The sequence below is a fragment of the Anser brachyrhynchus genome (genome assembly GCF_964034855.1).
Source record: "Anser brachyrhynchus genome assembly, chromosome: 8".
Lineage (NCBI taxonomy): Eukaryota > Metazoa > Chordata > Aves > Anseriformes > Anatidae > Anser > Anser brachyrhynchus.
This window is the reverse complement of record NC_137702.1, coordinates 1,266,846-1,291,296: the sequence shown is the minus strand read 5'-3', so window position 1 is coordinate 1,291,296 and position 24,451 is coordinate 1,266,846. Positions and strand designations below refer to the sequence as shown.

The 24,451-nt window shown below is 43.1% G+C and overlaps 1 protein-coding gene across 21 annotated transcripts in view; it reads left to right on the top strand.

Moving 5' to 3' along the window:
• Nucleotides 1-23,968, top strand: part of LRRC7 (leucine rich repeat containing 7) — a 181,828-nt gene extending 157,860 nt beyond the window's left edge. For 18 of the 21 annotated variants that reach the window (XM_080601781.1, XM_080601779.1, XM_080601783.1 and 15 more), the window contains 6 exons: nt 154-303; nt 4,474-4,593; nt 9,542-9,760; nt 11,082-11,174; nt 13,708-13,782; nt 16,884-23,968. In XM_080601781.1, the coding sequence (XP_080457907.1) occupies nt 154-303; nt 4,474-4,593; nt 9,542-9,760; nt 11,082-11,174; nt 13,708-13,782; nt 16,884-16,991 (765 nt within the window). In that variant the 3' untranslated portion in view covers nt 16,992-23,968. The remainder of the gene's footprint in view (nt 1-153; nt 304-4,473; nt 4,594-9,541; nt 9,761-11,081; nt 11,175-13,707; nt 13,783-16,883) is intronic. The other 3 variants (XM_080601805.1, XM_080601800.1, XM_080601776.1) reach the window with 2 other exon arrangements.
• Nucleotides 23,969-24,451: the final 483 nt, after the last annotated feature.

The window sequence follows — 24,451 nt, the reverse complement described above, 5'->3', positions numbered from 1 at the left end:
GTGACTCAGTGCATGCATCAAAAAGCTATTTATTTCTTGGTACTGTTTGTTTGCTTAAACTAAAACTTTGTGAAATTAACCATATATGTGTGATACTTGATTCAAGGAGCATGTGTGTTCATATCCTGTCACGTGGTTGTTTCCTCTACTCAGACCGCTGCTTACAAACACAACACAGTTAGCCTTGGCATGCTGCACTCTGGAGGGTTTTCAGCAATGCATGCCGGCAGAAGCATGACTTTAAACTTGCAGACTAAATCTAAATTTGAAAACCAAATGCTTCAAGAGCTACCTCTACCGAAAGTAAGTATGGGATAGCCAGCATATACCAGCATTACAAAATAAATTAATAATACTCCTTGCTTTTTCCTGGTTTAGCTTTTGCCTATAGTTCATGCTTATACTATACACAATCCAAAAAGCAAAGATGATAGTAACACGGTTTTCCTGGAATCTTTTAAGAATCTTGCTTTTTGGATTAAGTAGCTCACATGGCTGTCATTACTGCTTTCTGCTCTTGTGTTAGATTGATGCAATCATTATATTTTGTAAATGACTTAATCTGTGCATAGAAATGAAGAACATGTTTTGTTTTGTTACTATTTAATCTAAAAAAAAAATAATAAGAAAAAGTGATGTAGAAATGTTTGACCTGCAGTTAAATAGTCTCCAGGAGATGGACATTTAAACATTAATTGATTATGCTGTAATAGCTGATATGTTATGAGTAGGTGCCTAACACACTTAAACTAATGTTAAACTTTTGTTTGGAGGAATGCCCATAGAAATATTTTCCTTCATCTTTTTTTTTTCTCTTTTTTTTCTATTTTTAAGCTATGGATGATGTATTGTTGATAAGTACATACATACACGATTATACACAAGCAAATATTTGGTAGGAAAAGCACATACAGCAGGCCAGAGAGGGACATTGCTGAAATATCTGCATATCAGGGAGGAGATGCTGAGCCCGTGCTCCCTGTTGTGTGTGGCCATGCCGGAGTCGCAGCACCAGCCAGGTGCCGTGCATGTGCTGTGGGGACGGTGCGTAAGGCCAGTGGCACCACGGCAGTGCTAGAAGCAGCACAGTGAGCATCGCTCTGCGCTGTGCCTTACTGCATTAGCCGCGGTAGCTGTTGGTAAAAATTAGCTGCATCTCTGTAAGTAATTAAATGGTCACAGAGCATGGATCCAGGCGCTGAAATGCCATCATCTGTGCTGCTAATTGCCGGGCTGGCCGCAGGCACGTTTGGCCTGAGCCAGCTGGTGCTGTGCCAGGCTCTGCCTGGCCAGGGTGAATTCCCAAAGGAGGTTTCAGTGCCCAGTGTAAGAGTTTAGATCTGACCCTGCATACAAGAGTAAGAGAATTTAGGGGCAGCAGCATGACCAGTTTGCGCTTGCTGGCCGGAGGGCAGGCAGTAGCGTTTCTTAGCTAATGCAGGTACACACAGCGCACTGGATTTTCAACAAACTTGTGATAGTTCAACAATGTGCACACACACACACTGCACATAGATCACTGTCGGGTTTCTCCTGCTGTAATTTTCCATACTCTGTTATCTTCATTTGCGGCAACCATTCAGCTGTCCCTGGACTGAAGTCCAAGTGTTAGTGTGTGCTTCTCCGTTGTTGTTCAGTTAATGACATCTAGGTCAAATCTTAGCTGTAGCTGTGTGTTTGTTTGGACGTAGACAGCTTTCCGGTGTTGGTCATGTTGTTTTTTTCTTTCAAAGAATTTGTTTGTCTATTTGGGTATATAGGAATTCTTGTCACAAGTCCTTGAAAGGAGTTCATTCCACGGTAGCTCCAAACATTGGGAGTATTTTTGTACACACATTTAAGAATAAGGTCTTACATACTTCACAGTTTTAAAGTATAAATGAATATGGATATTAAAATATGGATATATGAGGAACATCATGAAAATGGTTAGGGCATGAAACTGGACATGTTTTGGTGTGGCCTTATGTGAATTTATTCTGCTTTATATTTCAGCAGCATTTCATTGCTCCATATCCATATAAAATATGATGCCGAAATGCATGAAGGGGGTGTATTCTCTTACTGTACTGTTTGGGAAGTGGGGTGAAACTATTGCTGAACAAATTATTTGAATGTTCGTTGTTGATCAGTTTTATTCCTTCACATGTTCTAAAGCATTTTGCATTTCTCAATGAATCCAGGCCACAGCAGCTTCAAATTTATCTCTTCTTCCTCTTTCTTGTGGCCTCGATTCAGGAGAGTAATGAGTGGGGTCTAGTTTTCCAGTGGAAGATCAGGAAATCAAGTATATGAATTACTTAAACTGGGAAAGTTTATTACATTGAGTCTATTGCATGTATAAAATGTTAAACTGCTGCTTTTCATTATTTACCTAGGCATAAAAAGCACGTAGATTTTACTGGTTTGCAGTCCATCCAAGCTCTGTAAATGAATGATATTGCAAGTAAATGAATTCGTTTTACTGCAGAAAATGAAAATGAAAACTTATCACAGAATTATCCTTTTTATTCAGAAAGCATCCTCTATATTTTTTTCCTTTTTGAGTGTTAACTCACCTCTGCAGATTAGTCAGTCGCTTATCAAAAAGGCCCAGCATTGTCTGCAGGAACAAAAGAACCACTTTTCAGAAGATTGCTTTGAATCGTTGGCATCTGTGTCACAATTCTTTTAAAACTTTGTGGTTTGGTGCATTTCAGTCTCAGAAGTGTACAGCACCACCCCTTCAGGAATAATCAAGGTATTCCCGTACATCACTTAGGAGAAAAAACACAAGTGCCCGTAGGAAGCTGCCTCCGCACAATCCCTCGGTGTCTGCGTGGCTGCGGGCACGTGATGTGCTTCATCAATTCTTCTCGCAGGGAGGCGACCACGTTTCCAGCCCAGCCTTGGGCGTCTCGCTCTGTGGTGGGTCTGGAAGGCTGACTCATGGCCCACAGACGATGTCCTTTCTTCTTCCTTTCTTTTCCTTTGTTTTTCGTTACTCCTCAGAGCACGGATTTGTGCAATAGTATTTCTTCGTTTTAGAACTTTGCTGCCCGGCTCGCAGCTGATGTGCCCCCTTTGGATGAGGACGTACGGGCGTGCAGCAAACGGGGCAGAGGGGCTGATCCAGGGCTTTGTGTAGGCACCAAGGCCCTCCCTGGGCCCAAACTGGCCCCCGCTCGGGCAGCCCTTCTTTCGAACGCGTTTGTCCCTGTGCGGCCGAGCTCTGGGCCCACATTAGCCAGCATTAAGGGAGATTTGTGCTGCCAGCGAGCGGCCGCACTGCGGTGTCAGGCACTAGGACAGGGTCCGCTGAGCTGGGAGGGGTCACCAGTGGAAAAAGTGCTGGGGTTGCTCTCATTTTTCCCTTCTTAGTATGTGCAAAGAGAGCTCTAAGGGGAGGTCTGGGTTTTCAACAGGGGAAATGTTTGCAGCATTTTAATACAAGGAAAATCGCATCTTTCCTGATTTTTTTCTGGAGGACTTCTTGAATGATGAGAGAATTATAATATCAGAATTCTTGTTTTTTTTAAATGATGATTGGAATTAAGGATGATTTTTTTTGTAATATAAATAATAATGTAAATAACAATAATAATGTAATAATGTATAATGTAAAATGCTGTCAGTGGTAGTATAATGTTGGTATTTTGGAAGGTCTGACACAAAAAGACATACCCACGTTAGGAAAATTTCCTGCTATACAGAGACAGATAACAGAAAAGCTGGATGGGACAGCAAAGGTACACATGTCCTGGAAGGTACTGAAAGCATGAGTGCAGTAACGAGTGAAAAAGCGATGAGAACCATGACTGAAGGAGAGAAAAGTGGAAAAGAGAAAGTACTGAGATCATTTAGGAAACCTTGCATGTGTGTTATGGCCATTCATGTTCAGGAAGGAGTTTAATTACTGGTTGTTGTTGTGCATCTGACGTCCTGCTAACCTAAAACAAAGCCAGCGCATCCTAGAGAGGTCTGTGAGCGGTGTACAACACGCAGTGTTACTCAGAGCTCCTTCTGCCTGAGGCACGGTACTCATAGGTCCAGTATTGCTGCCATGGGGAATATTTTTTTAAGAAAATACAAGCATATAATTTAATCTTCATGGCAAGTACTCAGTAAAATGTTTTTGATATTTGAATGACCAGTTCGAAACTTTTCATTCAAACAACTAACGGCAGACTGCAAGTTTAAGTATGTGACTTCACCAAAATTTACTTTTCTGAAATAAGGAGCTACGTTAAATGATTTTTCTCTTTTCTCTCATCATTCATTATGCTCATTATTTTCACTGTATATCTCTCAAGATCTCTAACTTGCAGAGAGTCCCACTGCAATGTGATTACGTGTTAATGAAATAACCATAGGAACTGGAGGCTTTCCATTTAGCAATAGCGTGCTGCAGTTTAACTGGGTTGATGACTGAAATAAGCATGAAGAGAGAATATTTGCCAGTGACTAAAGGCTGCCCTACCGTTTCTGCAACAGACCCCGTCGCAGCAGAGCAGCATCCTGGACAACGGGCAGGACGAGGTGCCTGTGAGCGGCCAGTGGAACCCCTACCCGCTGGGGCGGCGGGACGTGCCCCCCGACACCGTCACCAAGAAGGTAAGCGGCACGAGCAGAGCGGCTGCACGGCTACGGTTCCCTTCCCTTCCTGGGGGATCCGTGGAAGGAGGAGCACAGGGTAATGGGGACAGGTTTGGGGGTTTGCTTTTGTCTCAAGGTCTAAAGGAACAATCGCTATGAATTAAGGACGTTTTCATTCCTGCTACCCGTTTTTGTATTTATTTATGCAGATGCTAGTAGTACATCTCTAGTGTGTGAAGTGGGCACACTGGTTCAGCGGGTGTATTCTTGCATGTATCAGCCAGCCATCAGCCCCCTCTTGTCCTCTAAATACGTCATTTAAATTCTTCATTTGAATTAAATTCTTGAGTTCATGAAAAAAAAAAACAACACACAACAAATGTGTTGCGATGGGGAGCAGCTCACTGTCCAGATTGTCACAGACATTTCAGCAGAGACATCCTAAGCACACAGCATTTGCTGATGAACTAGAAGGGTGTCTCTTTTCCAGTACCTCACGGCAGTAGATGGTACAGCGTTGGGATCCGGCCAGTTTCTGTGAAAACACTGGCTGCTGTCTCCCAGCCCGACTTGGCTCTGTTCATTGGCTGAGAAACTGCCACTTTTAGATATTATCATCATAAAGCTGCAGAATAAAGGATCTTGACAAAGTGAACTGTTTGCAATCAGCTTTAGAAGGTGGAGCTGCACGTGTAAGCAATGATAATTACACTGATTGTTAACTGTATGGAGATGGGTCCTGCTCATTGATGAAGTAAAGTCTTGTGAATCATAATGTGCACATTGATCATCTCTGCAGTCTAATTAACTGTCAGCACTGATGAAGCAAATGTTTCCCTACTGGCTTCACATCTGTTTATCCAAGACAGTTTCAGCAGCACTAGCCCTTGCCTTTACAAAAATGTAATGATGAGATAGTTTGCACGCATGCAGGAGGAGTGCTTAAAGATGGGAGCTGCGAGCTGTTGTACCTAGAGCAGCCCAGAGGCTCCGCCCGAGGTACAGGAGGGTAAAGAGGACGGTGCCTTGGCATTGTTTGCTGCAGCTGTCTCTGGCAGCCAAGATGTTCAAAGGGTTTTGTTATCCTGTGGTATGCAAGAAACCCGGATAAGATATTTAAGAGGAGTTACTCCTTACCTTCATGAACATATACTGGGATAAAGCCTGCACGTGTCCATTCACACAGTCTAATACAAGTCCATGTCTTTCATTTGTGCATCAGTTGTACTATAATAAGAAACTGCAGATTCTGTTTCATTCTGAATATTTCAGAGTCTTGCTGCTCACATGTGGTAAGTACAAACATTGCATAGCCGTACTGAAATCTGCTTAACTCAGTGGAGCAATCCATCGTTACATCCGCTGTCAGCTACTTTAATTATACTGTAAATATTGGACACTGAGCTGAAAATAATTAACTTTTGTGGTGGATGTTAAATAAAGTACGGAATACAAATGAAATCAGGGGAAACAGTCTGCATAATAAAGTTTTTTTCTGCAGAATAAATAATTTCCGTTTCTAAGAAAAGGATTTGTTTTCAGCTTATCCACCTCCAGCAAGAGCCACAGTACGAATACACACAAAATCACAATATGATCTCTTCAAACAAAGTCTATTAATGGGAATGGGAATGAGAAAATGAATTCTGAAAATTGTTTACCCACCATCCTCAGGAGGTAGTTTGCAGTGTGTTGGTACAACAACGCTAATGTCTTTTTCAATGAAGTCACCTGGAGTGTCTTGGTTTACCAGCATCTGGGCATTAAAATACTGCAACTATTTGAAGTCAGACTTGGAAAAATCTATAGAAATAAAGTTCAACATAAGGAACAATTAAATGATGTAAATATAAATTGTAGTATATGTTGTGGTTTTCCAGTAACACGATAGTACCAGTGTGAATGGGCTTGTGCAGAGCAGAGTCAGCCCATGGTAGAGCTGTACTTGGGAAACCACTGGAAGAAAAATTGGGACTTGTTATTCCAAGGGAAAGAGCACGTACAGTAGATGGATAGACTGTGTACCTAGGCTGATGTAGTATGCATATATTACTCATGTATGTTAGGTAGGTTGGGAATGCTACGCAGTAGTCACTACATTATATATTACGTGAGTACTTGTTTCTGTCCTCTTTGCTGTTCAGACTAGAGATTAAATGCCAGTTTTATTTTAATTTAACTACGATCATTTATGTAATCAGCCCATAATTTATGAGATCTCTCTCCTACGGAGAAGTTGGATATTTTAATCTTTAAATTGAATAATCCACTGATTTACTAAAAGACTACAGTATTTATACTTCCTGGAAGACCCACTTTTTCTGCCAAGTCAGTGAGACAGAAGTCAGCTACATTCTGCGTTGTGTGCTTCTCCGAAGAAAGGGAAGGGATACAAGTGTGGCGGGGGGAACCACCAAAAGGGAACCTGGAAGTCACTCCTGATGAAAAAGAGTAGTCGAAGTGAGAAAATGAAGATGGAAAACGAATGGCCATCAGTTCAGCCGACCTGGGTGCATGCTGATGGTCCTGGGAGAAGATGAGCTATCCAGGTCTGGGATGTGTGTTTGGAGCGTGGTAGCTGGGCTCTTCTGCAGGTACTGCGGGACGGCAGCAGATCACATAAAGGCTGAGGCCACGCAAACTCCTGGAGGTCCCTGCGTGGGCTCTAACAGGCTCAGTGGTTGTGGAAGATGCGTGTGCTATGGAACTGGGGCAGGGCAGCTGCCTCAAAATGGGGACGCACAGAAGTGGCCGGGTCACCATTTCTCACCCTTTCAGACTTGGCAGTGTATCTGTTAGCCAGAACTGAGAAGCTGTAGCATCTTTCTGTTTCATTTCCAGCAATTGTTGTTCAACCCGTAGGTCTTTTAAGCTGGTAAAGAAGATTTGAGGATTTTCAGTGAAAAAGCACAATTTTATTTGTATTTGAAATAGATGTCTTCCTCTGAGGCAGAGAGTGTACCTGCTGTGTATGCTGTGGTGGATACACTGGGATGATATCTGAGTCGAACAGTGAAATTTATGAGATTCTGCTTTTTTTGGATCCTGTTGCGATGGCAGCCTGGCACAAGATAAAGCGCAGAGCCCTGCTGCGTGCGGTCACCTGCTTGGTGCGGATCTGCACAGCTCAGGGTGACACAGACTCAGCGACCTGCTGCGGGAATGGCCTGGTGCTGCTGGGGAGTCACAGAGCAGCAAAAAAAGGCCGTCCTGGGCATTTTTCTTCCCTTCTGATCTTGGAAGAATAGTAGATCTTTCTGACCTGTAAAGTGGGATATTCACAGCACAGACTGACTTCACCAGGCTTTTCCAGGAGTAAGCTGAGCAATGTCTGTTAGCACAGAGGAGTTTGGGCATTGAAGATTTGGGCACAAGACGTAACAGATTTCTCTGCCATTGCTCACCTGGGGACTATCCCTCTCATGTACTAAGATACAGACCTGCCAGAAATGTGCTCTAGTTGTTCTGGCTAGTTCCTTTGCCAAAATAGAGTCAGCAAAAAAACACGTCAGAGCAGATCAGTTTTGCCTGCAGTCACTGCAGGAGCTGTGTGTCTTTCAGTGTTCAGTGACAAGTAGCTCCAACTGCGTCTGTATTAATGATCTATTCTGAAGACAAACCTTGAAAAGCCATTCAGATGTATTTTTGCTAAGACAACATGCAATAATTCTAATGCCCTGGCTGCCGTAACTTGCAAGGCCAGGTGAATGTCCAGTGGGTAAGAATTGTTTGGATCTTTTGCTGTATTAAGTTAATGGCGTCTAAAATACAGTCTCACCACTGGTGACTCTTCCACCAGGATCATAAAGGTTCCAAGGTAATGAGGATTCGACTTTGATGAGGAGATGTGGTTGTGCCCTTGGCTGGTGTTAACTCAATGTGAAGCACCGTTTAAGTAGCTCCATACATCCAAAGACACTCGTAGGTACTGAGATGTGCAGTCATAATGCTCATCCACGTTCAGGTTCTTCAAATAAAACTGCTGGTTGATGTGTGCCTGTAATCTGAAAACAACGCGATGGAGTGATAATTCATGGAGGCGGTAATATTTGGTCATACAGTGGAGCAGGAATTTTGCTCTTTCCCTTACAGCTAAGTTGTGTGCGATTATTTATAAGCAACTTCTCAATCTTGTATATAGGAAAAGTGTAAAATTGTCTTGACTTATTTTTATTTGCAGAGATTTGTCTCAAATATTTATCTAATTCATGTGCCTAAATAGAGAACATGTATTGAAGAATAAGCAAGTATGCAAGTTTACTATGTCAGGAACAGAATACAAAATGCAAACCGCACCGGTTAGATCACTGCTGAAAACGTGGAAGGCAGTGGGGCAGAGGGGATAGAGGAATGGCAGTAACTGCCCATTTTTTTAATGAAAATATCAGAATGTCAAGCCAATGTAAATTCAATATTTCACATTTGCAAAATATTAGAGTTTCAATTTGGTAGAAATTATCATAGAAATTGCTAATTTGATTAATTAAATTTTGTAAGGAACACATTTTTTCCTAGGACGTTTAATTTAATTAATCATGCTTTCTGTACACAGCACACTACAATGGACAATATCTGTATTTGTGGCATAAACCTTATTCCAAACTAGCTTCAGAAACAAACAAACAAAACATTCCAATGTCTTTAGCGTGCACTCTGTTTCAATTTATTGTATTTTTTCAGTTCAAGAAATATTTGGAGCAGAATCATGTATTATGACGTGAGGAAACAGCTATTTTCTGTTCATAAAACATACTCTATCTGGCTAATTTCCCTTTATTCTCCTAGGGCTGCCAAATGCACTGTACATATCCTCGCTGCTTTTAGTCACAGTTGTTTCCAGTCGTGGTGAAAAGACAAACCTCTGATGTGATTTAAGAGGTTTGCTTTGACTCGACTCTGTAAGTTGTGATAATTGCTTCTTTGCAGCCTCCTGACCTTCTGGCCTAACGGGTTGCGTTCCCCACAGGCAGGTAGCCATATCCAGACCTTAATGGGATCCCAAAGCCTGCAGCACCGGAGCCGCGAGCAGCAGTACGAAGGAAACATGAACAAGGTGACCATCCAGCAGTTTCAGCCACCGCTGCCTATCCAGATCCCCTCCTCGCAGAGCTCTCGAGCACCTCAGACGGGGCGGTGTCTCATCCAGACCAAGGGGCAGAGAAGCACGGACGCCTATCAGGAGCAGGTAGGAAAGTGTGAGCCTAATGTAACGCTGACAAAAGCTTCATTTTCCCTTCTCTCGTGCGTAGCAGTAAGAGGGAGCCTGGGGCGTTACGGGCAGGTGTGGCACACAGCGTGAGGCACGCAGAGGCAGGCGAGCAGCTCTGTCCTTCCCAGCACCAGGCTCTGACACCGTTCTTTCTTGGCTTGACCAAGCAACACAGTCTGGCACCCAGGTTTCTGTCCAGAGCTGACATCGCTGGGGCACACTGAATTTCTGCCAATTCCTCTGTAACCTAGCTCAGAGCTAACAGTTCAGCGTATTTGGCAAGGTGCGGATCTGCTCGGCCTTGTACAGGCTGCTGCAGCTGAGCGCCCAGAAAGGCCAGCGGCAGCTCCGCTCCCCGAGCCGCACGTAGCGGGTGCTGATGAGCTTCTTCACTGAGTGGTCCTATCCCCGTTATATTGGGCCTTAATGGTTTCAACAACAACAACTGTATGAGGCACCTGACGTGAGAAGTAAGGCTCAAAATCATTAGTAAACCTTTCTCCTGAGTAAAATGTTGGGCAATCCATGTCAGGAGCAGCCTGTATTAAATCTCTGAGTACACCATTGAGATTTGGAAACAATTGCTTGCGTGGCTTGTGGTACGTGTTCAGACTGGCTCGATGAGTAGTCATTAAGCTGCACTGAAGTCATTTTTATTTTATATTAAGTTAGCCAATGCCATTTAAATTCACCCTGACTAAAAGGTAAGATTCAGCACTATTTTCTGTAGTAAGGCACTTGTAAAAGCCATTGGTGCTCAGACCTACTGGGGCCTTGGCCATAAAACTGGCAGTGGTTTGAAGACCTTCAGGTTACTTACTGCTTGTGTTTGTCACCTGCACAGCACCCAGGGGTGCTGCCTGTGCGACACCTTCTGGAACAACACAAGTGCACAAGATGAAGTCTATGTATGGGCAGATTCCCTTCTCACTGGCATATATTTACCCAAAGTTCAAGTGAGAGTGAAAAATTTGGCCACCATGAACTGTCTTTTCAAGAGTCCTTTTTTTCTTTCCTTGAAAATAAAATTTTTAATATATGCAAAAATAGACACAGTGCTGTGAATATTATAGTACCACTGCAGCATGTTGAAACAATTAAAATACTTTCATTTTGTAACAGTATTCTACTGGCCTTTACTTTTTTTTTTACATTTTACTGTGTTGTGCTAAACAGCTTTTGAGAGGGTCAGCTCAGCTCAGTAATGGTAAAATGGACTGCATGAGAAGAAGATGCCATTGTTTAGGTAGCCTTTAGTGTTGGCATTGACTTATCTTGCCATATCTTTTTAACCTAGTTTTGTGTGAGAATAGAGAAGAATCCTGGCCTTGGTTTTAGTATCAGTGGTGGAATAAGTGGACAAGGCAATCCATTCAAACCTTCTGATAAGGTAAGTAATAAATTTCTCACTAAATAGGCTTTATTTTAGAGTGCATATAGAGGAAACATAGATACCATGAATGACATTTCTATGCACTTCTGTTGTGATAAATGAAAGAAGTTTTCCCATACTTGGCATTTTTCTGTTAGGCCAGCAGTGTTTGCTTTCTTTTCTTTCCGCTTAATGAAGACAAGAGAACCAAGCCTGAAGTCACATGGGTGTCCGCGTGTCCAGCTTATAGTCCATGTGTAAGATAATTTTTCAGACTGTTTTCTGGAGTATCATCTCTTTCGCTTTTTTTCTTTCAAGACTCAGTATAGGCCCTGATTAAATTGTCACTGGAGTCACTGGAATGCTAAAACAGCCTTGTCTTCACTGGATAACTGAAATGCCAGGGTCAATAGCAGGGGTGTCAAATAAAACAGGCCTGGCCCACAACCTGGCCTGGAGATAAGCAGTGATGGCTTACAAACACCATGACAAGCAATCTCCTAGTTTGTAATGTTAATTAAAAATTTTACCACTATGGTACATGACGGCCAGGGACACTCAGTATTCATTCTGGGAATTACACATTTAAGAGGATGATAAATCTCTTTAGTCGGTGGAAGGATGACTAATAAAAATACAACATCTGGTGATTATCAGCTATACAGTGCTTTAGGATTAGAAAAGTCTTTCTTATACCTGTGAGTTCATCTGTTCTGTGCAATAAAACTGACAGGAGTTTGTTAGAAAATGAAGACTATGGCTACCTCTAAGTTAAATGTATTATTATAGTTTATATTCTTTGATAATATTGGATTCAGTTTCAGGAGGCAGTCGTAATTTACAAAAACACTGAGAATGTTTGGCAAATGACAAAAATAAAAATCTTCATCTTGTATCAAAAATTTGAGATCTGCATGCAAATTAAAAAAAAATTTCCCCACCACTCTCAACTACAAGAGATTCTAATAGGAAATGTAAAATGCTCTTTAAAATATCAGTCTAACACAATCTTACTTTCTTTCAATTTTATCATCGGTAATCCCTGTTTTGAACTTAAAGGATAGTTCACTTTAATGTACATGCCATCAGGCATTTTAACGATTAAGCCTTAAAACGTACTCATTTTTGGTGTCCTTTTTTGAGACTGCACACTGGTATTACACCTTATAACGTCGTGTCCCTTTTTCAGTTTGATGTATGATGTTAGAATTAAGCTATACTTCTGTTGTCTATCATTTGCCTGAAATTATTAAGAATCTCTGTCCAACTATGAATGTGCCTACATGGGTAACACGTTCAGTGCAGTAATAGCTGTAGATAGACTTAATTTTACTAGTAACAGAAATGCAAAATTATGTGTAAGGTAGTGATGGGGTGGTTATACTGAAAGAATTAACAGTTAAAGTTTTATGTTATTACACTGAATCGTTGCTTCCTATACCGTTAAATCAGATTTACCATGTCTGGAATGTCGTAGAAGCAGTCAGAGGGTGACCTTGTCTCTCATCATACGTGCCAGTCATTTGTGATGGTTTTAAGTCATGCACATGGCACTGCTCTGTTTGCAAGACGAAGTCAGTGGGGATGGCAGCAAGCCCTCCTCTGCGCGGTGATGTGCCCCTGCCATGACGTGCTGATGGTGCTGTGAAGAGAGGGAAGGACAGGAAAAGCAGTAAAAAGCACAGAAGCAGTCATTGTGAATGGCAGACTTATGTCACACATTAATGGTGTGTGGATGAAATGTCAGCATGATAGCATGCCATCCCTCTGCTCCGCAGGAGCTCAGCTTTCTGTGAGGTGAATAGAAATACTGGACAGTAGCTTGCTCTGGAAGGCTACAAAATCCCTCAAATGCATGATTTGCATGATGATAAAAAGCAGGGAATTCCCCTGGAGTCTATCTGAGCAATGTAAGTGGCTGAAATGTAGCCTATGCCCCGCTCTCCAGGCTGCTTACAGGAGCTCACCGTCGGCAGTAGGGTAAGGACAGCAGAGAGGGTGAGACTGTGGGTGCAGATGTGCAGGACTGCGTGAGCTGTATGGGTACTATTTCAAATGTGTTCATCATCCAGGACTCAATCTTTGGTTTGGGGTTTTATTAATATATTTTACAGAAATTCTAAATCCAAATCTGGAAATATTCTTCATTATTTAATGATTTATCCCCTTTCAAAGTCATTCCTTCCTCAGACAATGGATTAAGAGAAGTTGCCACAGACCATTGCTCCATTTTAATTAACCTCCTGATAATCCTTTTACTCTTGTCTATGCCCAGAAACTATTCCAATTGCACATTATTTTGTGAAGCAGAATCTCAGTTTCAAATGACCCCCAATTATGCTTGTATCTGGAGGTAACTGGCTGAAGGTCACGGAGAGCTGCTACAAGTCACTGCCGTTGTTTGGTTACCTACAAATTAAAAAAGGAGTTTAGGGTTTAGAGCATTGTCTGAGTATATAGATCCCCCAGAGCAGCAGTTAGGGAGACACCTGTATTTTGGGAACTAGTTCTTGGTGATAGCATCCTAACCTCTGTTACTTCTGACTTATAGGGTATCTTTGTTACTAGGGTTCAGCCTGACGGACCAGCATCCAGCCTGCTCCAGCCTGGCGACAAGATCCTCCAGGTACGGCTGGATTTGACTGCTTTGTAACTGAACTGAGATATAAAGCCAATCTTTGCATCTTACAATAACATTATTTTCAGTACAACTACAGTTTTTGGTAGTATGGCACTTGATTTATAATAGAGTGTTACTTGCAGTACTCTTGAAAGCTGGTCTCGGAAGGAACAAAGTTGTTTGAAAACCAAACAAGTATGTGGGAAAGAGGCACTGGGGCGTGCTGGCTGACAAACCCCTAACCACTAGCTGGGAGCTGAATTAAACCCAGAGAGCACATTAGGAACGGAGGGAGCATCGCACAGCCAGGAGCCAGGCTGGCCTTTGTTTTGGTTGGCAGATTCTGCTCCCTCCCCAGGGATGCTGCATAAAGCACATTCATGCCAGCACCAGCTTTCTGAGAGGACATGGCACTGCAGAAAAGGGCTAATGATCACAGTCTGTCACAGGAAAAATCCAGGTAACACAATTTAAACTGGAAAATACAAATGTTCCTTACATCATATCCAGCTTTTCAACATTAATAGTGCAAGATGCCGCAGGGAGAAAGGCGCTTTACAAGCAGTTTCTCTAGCAGAAGGATATGCCAAAGTGAGGCGTTTCTGGTTTTCACCTTTGCAGCTGATGTGACACTGGTGTAAGGGGCGAAGCAGTCACACGCTGGGAGAGAATTGTGGTTGGCATTGGTTTTGCCTCTCCTTTGCTGCCTTGTTTTTGAATGTACCTGCATGAAAAGCAGCCCTTCTGCTGGGTTCTGCACAACTTACAGAGAAACCTCAGCCTTTTGTTTTCTTTTACATTTCTGAAACAAATATTTTCTGTACTCAAATGAACTTTTTAAATAGAGGTCTCAGGTTCTAGAAGAAAGGCAGCTGTTCCCTAAAATACCTTTCCAAAATTCCTCTTTCGCAGAAAATGGTGGTTGTTGACACAGAAGAAATGTTTTCTGCCATGTCCTGCAAGGTTGTTTGTTTGCTTTTAAGCCTGGAAAATGTATTACCACCGGCAGCAAATAGTATTACTTTTGACAAAATGAAGAGTCATTGGAGTTGTCTGAAAGGTTTATAACAGTTTTTAAAGCCATTTGGCCTGATCAAGGGTTAGAGGTTAACTGTGTTGTCATCGCTTTATGAAGAAAATCAGCACACCAAGGACACTGTCAGACATCTTTGGTAGCCTTCCTTCTTCTCTCTTCCTGCTTCCCTCTCTCCTTCGCTGCCCCAGCCCCTGCTGTCTGGGCACTGCAGAACATCTAGCGTCTCTCTAACATCAGCTCTAACATCTACAATTAATTGTTAGCATGTTCAAAAACACAGTGAAAAAGAAAGGAAGTAGATTTGCTACATGAGCTACAGGAGTGGGGACATTCTTGACGGGTTCTCTGAGGGCTGTGTGGTTCTGTGTGGGAGCAGTTCTGAAAGGTGCATGCACCTGTCACCTCTTTTGAGATGTTTCTTTCATGGCTTTTGTCATGCCAAAGGTTTTCTCCTGCTGTCATTAGCATGGGGCACCTAGCAGGCCCCTGCTTTAGCATTCAGCCACCCTCACAGGGAAAACATTGCTCCGTACATCCAGGTGGGTTTTCCTGTATTTCAGCTTCTGTTCCTGACATAGGAGCATTTACCTGTACTGACGTAATCACGTTTAAGGTGCTGCTGCATTTTTTTAGGTAGCAGATTTCCCTCTGCTAACTCTTTTCATCACTTACCTGATGAAGTTTGTTTGACTTCGTGCTCTCGGTCATTCTCGTAGGACCATAGATCAGTCTCAGCAGTTTCTCATTTGTCACCGTCAGTAAATCGTTTTAAATTCTCCAGCAGGAACATTTTCCTTTTGTTTGCAATTCCTTTACGCAACCGTAATACCTATTACCAGGTATTGATTTATATTGTTGCAAATAAAGGAAGGCCATTAATCTCATGAAGGAATTAACAGGGGAAAAAAAATACAGGTGTGAAGGGATGAAGGATATTTTACTTCTCAAATACAAGCAGTGCCTTTAGCTAACAGCATCCAGTTCCCAAGGTTCTGAGAACTTAAACGTGTTAATACTCACTGGCATCACCCCAGGAGCTGCTTTCACTGCTGCTTGCACGCTGCCTCTTCTGGGCGCTCTGGGACCGCCTGCTGCCATCGCCTGGGGCAGGAAGGCTTTACTAACCTACTCGTAAATGCTAGTTAAAAATGTTAAAAGCTTTAAATGTATATATCATCACAGCGCAGTAAGCTTATGGAATTACCCTAAGCTAGAGACCTGGCTCCTCTCTCCCAGTGACCTCCTCGGTCCCGCCGTGCTTGCAGCGAGGGCACCCCGGGCACGGGTCGGTGACGGGGCTTCTGCCGGGGGCCCTGGAGGGAAGGGGAGCCCCGGGGCAGCCCAGCGGTCACCCTGCCTTGTGTGGGGTGGCAGCATGGCCACGGCAGTCCTGGGACGTAACCTGGGCCCAAATTGTGAGGCTGTCGTGGGTGGCTAACTGGCAGGTGTGTGCAGCAAGCGCCGTCTTTGTTCGGTGCCTGGTGAAGGCCGGGCCTTGCTCTCTGTGTGTGGATGTTCTACTTATCGATCACACTCAGTAAGCTGTTGATAATCAGGTTAAAGTTTGACTATTTGAAATAGCATTTTAACAGCCAATTGCAGAAAGATTTAATTAGCACTGAAGCAGAGCAGTTTGGTCAGTAATTTTTCACTCCCATACGTGCGGTGTGCCTAGTGATGGCCTGAGACCAAGCCTGTGCTGCTGCCGGCCGTGCATCCTTTGGGCTCCGTAGTGTAGCAAACCCTTACGTCCCAGAGTTCTTAAGAAAATATGCTGAATATCGTAGAGTCAGAGAGAAACTCAGGCTGGAAGGGAGCCCCTGAGGACACCTGGTCCCTCCCCTGCTGGAAGCTGCACTAATTCCCGAGGGTGCCAAATCTCTCCGGTGCGGGAAGAGGGAAATGTGTTCTCCCAGCAGTACCGTTCAAACTCCTGCTTTCAGGAAAACATCATATGACTGTTGTATATTTTAGGCTTGTGTGTCATTTCCATATATCCCTTTGCACCCCCCCCAAATGAAGGTATTAAGTAGAATCTCATTTGATTTTTCGTCTTGTTTTTGTGTTGCAGGCAAATGGACACAGTTTTGTACATATGGAACACGAGAAAGCTGTATTACTACTGAAGAGTTTCCAGAATACAGTAGACCTAGTTATTCAACGTGAGCTTACTGTCTAAATATTTTTTTATAAATAGTAAATATGTCTAGCCAGATCTAATGTTCAAACAGATTTATACATAGGAAACAAATTTTTGCCAATTGCTGGACCAATGGCAAACAGTAGTGCCAAATGTATAATACTCTATGTTAGTACCAATCATCTTGAAAAAAATATATTAACTATATAAATATATTGTTCATGTGGCTATGTATTAGTTTTAATTGTCAGCCTCTGGCTGTGCATTGGTGCGTTTTTTTAATCAAGTTACTTCTTAAAGTCAATTTCATATGATTTCAAAACACAGAAGCACATACAAATTCTTTAGGAATTCTGCTGTCCATCAGAAACACTGCCTCAAAGTTGTATATGCCTTTATAAAGATGAAATATATTAACCTGTACTTCCCATGAAATATTTCTATCATGTCACATACAAAAATATAGAGAAAAAATATTTTCATAAACACCTCAAAGAAAGTATATATTAAATTAAATTTAATAATGTTCATTTATTTTCAATGCAAAGATATTATATGCCTTATGAAAATACCTGTACATATGCAGTGTGTATAGCTGGCTCCATACTAATTAGTAAAAATGTCACTATACAGGGTGAGATACTTAATAAATGATACTGTCAACTCTGGGACCTAGATATAAATAACCTACATGGAGATTGGTTAACTTCCTTTTCTTTGGCACTTTCAGTCGATTCCATGTGAACACACTAAATGGACGAGCAGTGAGGTTAGACAGATCTGCTTCATAAATGGAAGAGGTTTATGATGGGTGGCAGTAAAACTTCTTTTGTTGCTGCTAATTTTATTATTTTAACTTTTCAGTATAAAAATGTAGGCCCCTTCCTTGCATTGCCCATTCCCCCAGTCTTTGGTGTTCTGTATTCTTGCTCTGGTGCAGGCTGTTATCCCCTTCTCGATATGTTCAGTATCAGTAAGGCTTTAACCTTTATACAACCCTTTGTTTGTGTAACAGTCTCTTTAAAATGAGTGGGGATAGATTTAATCTGAGATACGACATATCGCAGGGGGAGCAGAGGAACGGCGCTGAGAGAGCATGGGAAGAGCTTTCCCACGGAAGTACTCAGTTTGAAACCCTTAAGGTAAAAATCCTCGCGCTGTTCTCGACAGAGCGTACCGGCAGCACAGGACTCCGCAAACCTGCTGCTGGTTCAGTAATTCAGGCGTACATCATGGGCGTACCTGACAGCAAGGAGGCAAAATAGAAGGAAACCTCCCACGAGGTGTTTTCGAGGGGTGCCGTTGCCGTCGGCCTGGCAGCGGTGGTGGTGGGCTGCAGGGAGAGCCGCAGCGCGGGCAGGGGGCTGCAGCCGGGCCCTGGTCAGGTGCACGGCGCTACGGCTCACGGGCACGGCGAAGGACGTGTTACTTTGCTGCTTACAAGAGCCTCTAGAAATTCTCAAACTTCTCTTCTCTTCCCATGAGCGCACAATGGCTGAGGTAATTATACTTCAAATTAAACTAACGTGACTTCCAGAGACGATAGTGCCCTTACGTCTGCCGCCCTGCTTGCTGTATGGACCTAGTCATCCTGCTGGAGAGGTATAAGTGCATTTTGTGAAATTTTGCTGCAGTCTTGTTTATAGTAGGTGGAAGGACTGGAGCTATCAAAGGTGCTGGCAGCATTCCTGATGTGTCCCTTATGTTACTGAGACGCACCGGTGCTCGGCACTGCTGCACGTGCTGCTTGGCGTGCTAGGGGCTTACATCAGGTCCCTAAAACCCAACGAGTTCGGGAAGAGCAGTCTGCGGGGGTTATTCCGTGCACAGCAATCACTTTGGCTTCGGGTGTTGGGAGAGGAACTGGGAAGAGAGAGGGACAGCCAGACCAGGACCCTGAATCCTTGCTCTACTCCTAGGCCCTCTAAAACAGACTTGTTACATTTGGGAAGGAAAGGGTGGTATAAAGACCACCTATGGACACGGGAAAGGAGAGAGAAGTACCTCATACATAATAGGTAGGAGTAGGAACTATCCTCAATGTTATGGAGCAGCAGGATTTTTATTGTGTTTGCACTCTTTTTCCCTTTTTTTTTTTTTTTAACCTCTGTGGCGGCGATTGCAAAGCACGGTCAGGGCAGCCCCTGGCACTGTGCAGACAAGCACAGCCCGCAGCCCTCGCTCAGCTCCCCACAGGTGTTTATTTAGCAGTCGCTTGGAAAGTGAGACTTTCACATTTGCATGTAAGTTCCCTGTCCTGTGGTCGTTGGCATCTCCCATTTTCTCTTTAATCAACAGGAGTGATTAGGTTTATTAGTATAAATATTAATGAGCCATAAATTCCAAGCTGACTGAGCAGGTTCCCACACAATACGAATTTTTACTTAACACATGCAGGCATTCGCACTGCAAGAGCTGCTGCACCACCCGAGTGGCAGCGCCCCACCAGATGCCCCGGTGAGCCATAGTAATGCTAATGCTAAAATGCACTGTTTGAATACATGATTTGATTATGTCTGGAAAATAAATTTAAATAATGAATTCTTTTCAGTAAATTACAATCTTGATGCTACCAGCCGAAGCTGCTTGCTGAATTCACATGATTTGGGTTTGGATTGCTATTTACCACATTTTTTCAGCTTCCATTTTTTTAGTCTCATAATGTCCCCTCAAACCGCAGAGGCTCTGGCAGAACCCATCTCAAACTTTCCTAGCATGCATGGCATGTCAGAGGCCAACATTACTGTACTTAAGCCCATTGCCCTTAAGAGAAGTAAGGATTTTTTCATCATATGCTCAGAAAATTGCAGACACCTACGTTGTTTGTCATTAATTATACTGAATGGGAATTAGGGACATTAATAGGTACTTACGCACCCAGCTCCTCTTTGGAGCTACTTTTGTCTTTTCATGCAAAAAAAGCCACTTAAGAACATGAGCGCGCATGCACACGGAGGTGCAGCGAGCGTGTGCACATCTGCTGCTACACGCCCGGGGGCATTCCATGAGAGCACGGCTCCCTAGCGCAGAAATTTTCCCCGTGACTTCTCCTTCCAGCAGGAAAACGGAGCAAATTACTGCCGCAGCTTTGAATCCTGCTGTAACGCTGCCCACTGCTGTGGTGCAGAACTCGGTGCACACCCACCCAGCGCTCCCCCGAGCGGAGCTGCAAGGCAGACATCTGCAGCGCCTGGCGGCATCAAATACGCGGGCTGCTCGGCAGCTCCGGGAACGTGCTGGGGAGCTGCAGGTCTCAGAAGGGTGACAGGGGGCCCATCCCGACACCTATAACCGAGATAACGTGCAGGTGAAAAATGGGGAACCGAGAAAGGCAGAAGTGGTCTTCGGTGTTCGTTAATTCTGTGTTTTGTGCTCAGCTGGGTTTCTGTGTGCTGAGTTTATGAGCTGAAGCGCAGTGGCACAATCAGCCGGGGCTGTGTGCAGAACTGTAGTTCAAGATTGCTGAGTGCTTTCATTAATGGATTATAATGAAAACGAAATTACAATAAAATTGAATTAGTGCAGTGGAATGCCAAATTAACTTATCCAAAACTCCTGCTGACTCTAGAAGGGGATTGCGGTGAATTTGGCCTCCCAGATGAAATATGCAGTAGTGAAGCTATAACATTAACCTCCATTGTCCAAAACTACCAAATATTTCCTTTTTTGGCATTATTTTTATTCAAATTTGTAGAGGTGATGTTTAGTTAGGACTAATGCTATGAGCGGCTGAACTGACTTCAGTGAGACTGGTTAGGATTTGTACGTTAGTCCCTTGAAATAACTTGCACCTTTTGTCTCTCCTGGAGTCTCCAGCAGCCGCACGTACACGATCGTGTACAGCCCGGTGTGCAGGTGGGGAACCCGGCTATGTGCATGCTGTGCACATAAGTATGATCTATGTGATATATATACTATTTATATATATTTTTTAAACTGAACGTGGCTATATGGCAAGTGCTGGTGGTAGATGACAGTTTACCCAGAGGCGAGTTCCGTGTGTGGGTTAGGTTTCATGCGTGTGAAGGGATTTTGATCGAGGCGAGCAGGCGGGGAATTGCAGATGGTTTCCTTCCTTCGGGCTGTTCAGCACTCCCAAGTACCCCATATGTTCCCCCACAGTAACTACACAGTCACTCAAACGCTCTGTTTTTCTGAAGCTACTCATGGCCATGTTAATACTGACTGAAACACGCCGGGTTAGAAATAGCACTGGAAGGTCCGGCGTGCCGCTGGCGGCGCTGCCCCTGGTAGCTTTCAGCTGCGAGGTTCCCATGGCAATGGCCCCGCTCGCGGTGAGCACGCAGCTCTGCTTTTCTGGATTTTCCATGCAATAAACAACAAACGATCCTCAGGGAAGGGCTAGATTGGAAAGGGACGCCTGCGCTGTAATTCCCTTAGCCTCCTCGTTTTGCAGCAGGTTCTGGGGAGCTCGGTGGTCGCAGTCCGGGCTCACGCTGCCGGCAGTGCCCCACGCCCCCACGGCAGTGCCCCAAGGGCCGCTATTAAGAAAAAAATGAAGGGGAAAGGAAAAAAAAAAAAAAAAAGCCGCTCCCCAAATGTTTTTCTTATTTTGAGAAACATTTTAAGAGAGGACCCCAGGAAGCCCTGTGCAGACCCTTCAGTCCCGATAATTCATTCATTTGCCATTCACAGTTTGCCATTTTTATCAGGGTGTTGGTGAACTGTGGTATTTACAAGCGAGTTGTTCATAATAGCTATCTTCAAATCAGTGTTGATGTTTTCTAAGACGTATTTTGACGTGTCCCTGTCTGCGTGTATGTTCCGTGGAGCTCCATCAGACACAGAGGTAACAGCAGCGGGTGTCAGCTCTGCCAAGGGGGTCGGGAATACCCGGCCCGGGAGACTATCGGCACTGTTGTGGGGTGGCCTATTTCTGAACAGGAATTGAAAGACCTTGGAAACATTGCTCTACTAGCCATACGTTTAGCTTATAGATGAATATTGGAAAAGTCAAATCAGTGATGTTGGAGAACACCATTAATCTTCATGACCCTAAAGTTCAACTAAAAAATGCAGTACAAAGTGTTCGTGAAATCGGTTTGCTATTGTTAGTGAGCACTTAAAATGTAAAGACTCTCCTTGGTTAAACCTCTCTGGCTTGTAATATAGCATTGAATTACCTTATGCAAAGAAAAGCCCGCATATTTATAGCTCTGTGTATATATGTATATATCTGATAGGGATATATGCAACAGTAAATGCAAAGACAAGAGGAAATGACAAACCATGCGTTCCAACCTGTTCACGTGCAGGATCTGGTCTCAAACAGACACGGGGATTAAGACCAGGCTGGCTGCTTGCTCCTGGAGAACTGGCAGCAGGACTAAGGTTGGGGTTTGTGTGCTGCCCAGCCTCTCAGATGAAAGTTAAGCTCACAAACACCCGGGGATCTGTTTCACTGTAGTCTAACCCCTCGCCCACACAGCCAGGCAAGACACACAGAACAGAAAGAAAACACAAGAATCAATTTGCCCAAATTTGTAAACAAGCACAGGAGATTACAAACCTCAGTCGTGGGCTGCGGATCCACTACCTACCTTTGCAGAATTTACCTTTGGGATTTCCAGTTCAGAATAAAATGCTGTCTAAAGCTTGAGCTCCTTACCCAGGGGCTATTGCGCCACCCTCGCCATCCCCCCTCAGCGCTCTTCTCCCAGTTCTTCTGCCTTTAAAATTCTCATTTTCACAAGGGCACAAAGACTTTCCATTTTATTTTCAGCCAGTCAGGTTTAAGAACTTATTTCACTTGTCAGTCTTGCTAGTATGAGTGGAATACAAGTGATGATACAACTTTCAGGCCAGTAGTTTGGATAGGATAAGAACTAATTGGTGGTTTGGTTTTGTTTCGAACAACTTTGGTTCGGGTACGTTTGATCGCTGGCGTTAGCCACGCGTGCAGCACAGCAGTGACACCAGAGGCCAGGCAAGGAAACCCGCGCTCCTCCCCAGCAGTGTGAGCCGGGGGCGGCCAACATGAATTTTCGTTGCAAAAGCAAATTTCAAATCACAGTATTTGATAGTCATAGAATTAAAATAGTTTCATTCAAACAAACAAACAAAAAGCCTTTGCCAATCCTTTTTGCTTGAGAATTCCAGCAAATATTCCAGAAGTGAATGACATCATTGCGTTGTATGCTGAATTTACACGGCCCTCGTGAGGCTTTTCCTGCAGCACCACCAACCGAGCCACAGCCCTGCAGCACAAGAGGCTTCATCTTTGTAAATTGGGGCCTTCTTTGTCTCTTTGCTAGCATATGTGGCTTTGCCCTGAAACCCTGGCCAGAACAAACACTTATCAGTTAAGTTTTCTACTTGTGAGTACTGTATCCAGTTCAAAACCAACAGCTTACTTTATTAAAAATTTTACCATTTTATAAAAGACATGTTTAATTATGATGGAGATGGCTGTATTGTAATTAATATTTTGAGATAATTGTGATTTTGAGCTTAAATTATATACAGAAAATGGTCATTTTTGTATGTGTTAAAAGATTGCTATATTACAAATGACTAACTGTACTTTTCAGTTTAATTACAGTATTAATGTAAATAAAGCTGAATGAAAAATATTTACTACTTTATTAACATAGATTGTGAATGTACTTAATGTTTTTTGCAGTATAAAGACTTAACTGAACTTGAAAGCTGCTTCATTTTATGTGCAAAAAGGTACTTCAAAATTATATTTTAAATCTATTGATTCAGTGCAATCAATTATATTGTCGGTTAATTTGCACATGCAGGTTGTATCCTTCCAGTTTTATTTCATGTATGACACTTATCCGTAAGGTGCATATTGTGTTTAGAATGCATTTTGCAGATGCTTCTGTACATAAAACAAATACAGGGACTAAAACAATGCTGTGCAGTGTATAGCAGAGCCATTTTTCGGCTTTGGTGTACCCAACTTTTTCAGTATTTAAAAAAGTGTTTTGAATAACATTAAAAAGTCTCTTTATTGTATAAATAATAAAAATGTCACCTTATTGTAATTATTTTTTGTCATTTTTTACTATTGGAAAGGATCTGAGTTTTCCAAAATCACAGTTCTACAAGGGATGGAAGATGAGGCAGTTGTCACTGACCCATCTTGTTAAAACGGTTGCAGGGAGGTAGCAGCTACACCTGCATCATTAGTGATTTAAGCTACAGCTTCAGAAATGTTTGCTCTATCTACCAGCAAACAAAGCAGTCTTTCAAGAGAGTCATTTTAATTACAGATAATTACAGATATATCAGAGAGAGACTTGAAAACTGAGCAACTCCACTTGTTCAGCACATCACTACTGGTGAGACATCAAATACGGCAGTGAAGTGTCTGCACACTTAGGAAGAAAAGCTCAGGATTTGCTGCTCTCTGTGGACTAGTACAAATGCCTTACACAGGACAGGGAAACAAAGGAGAGGGTCACAGGGCTAAGGGCAGCAGCAGTTCAACCATCCAAGTAACCACAGAACAGCCCTTGACTTGTTCA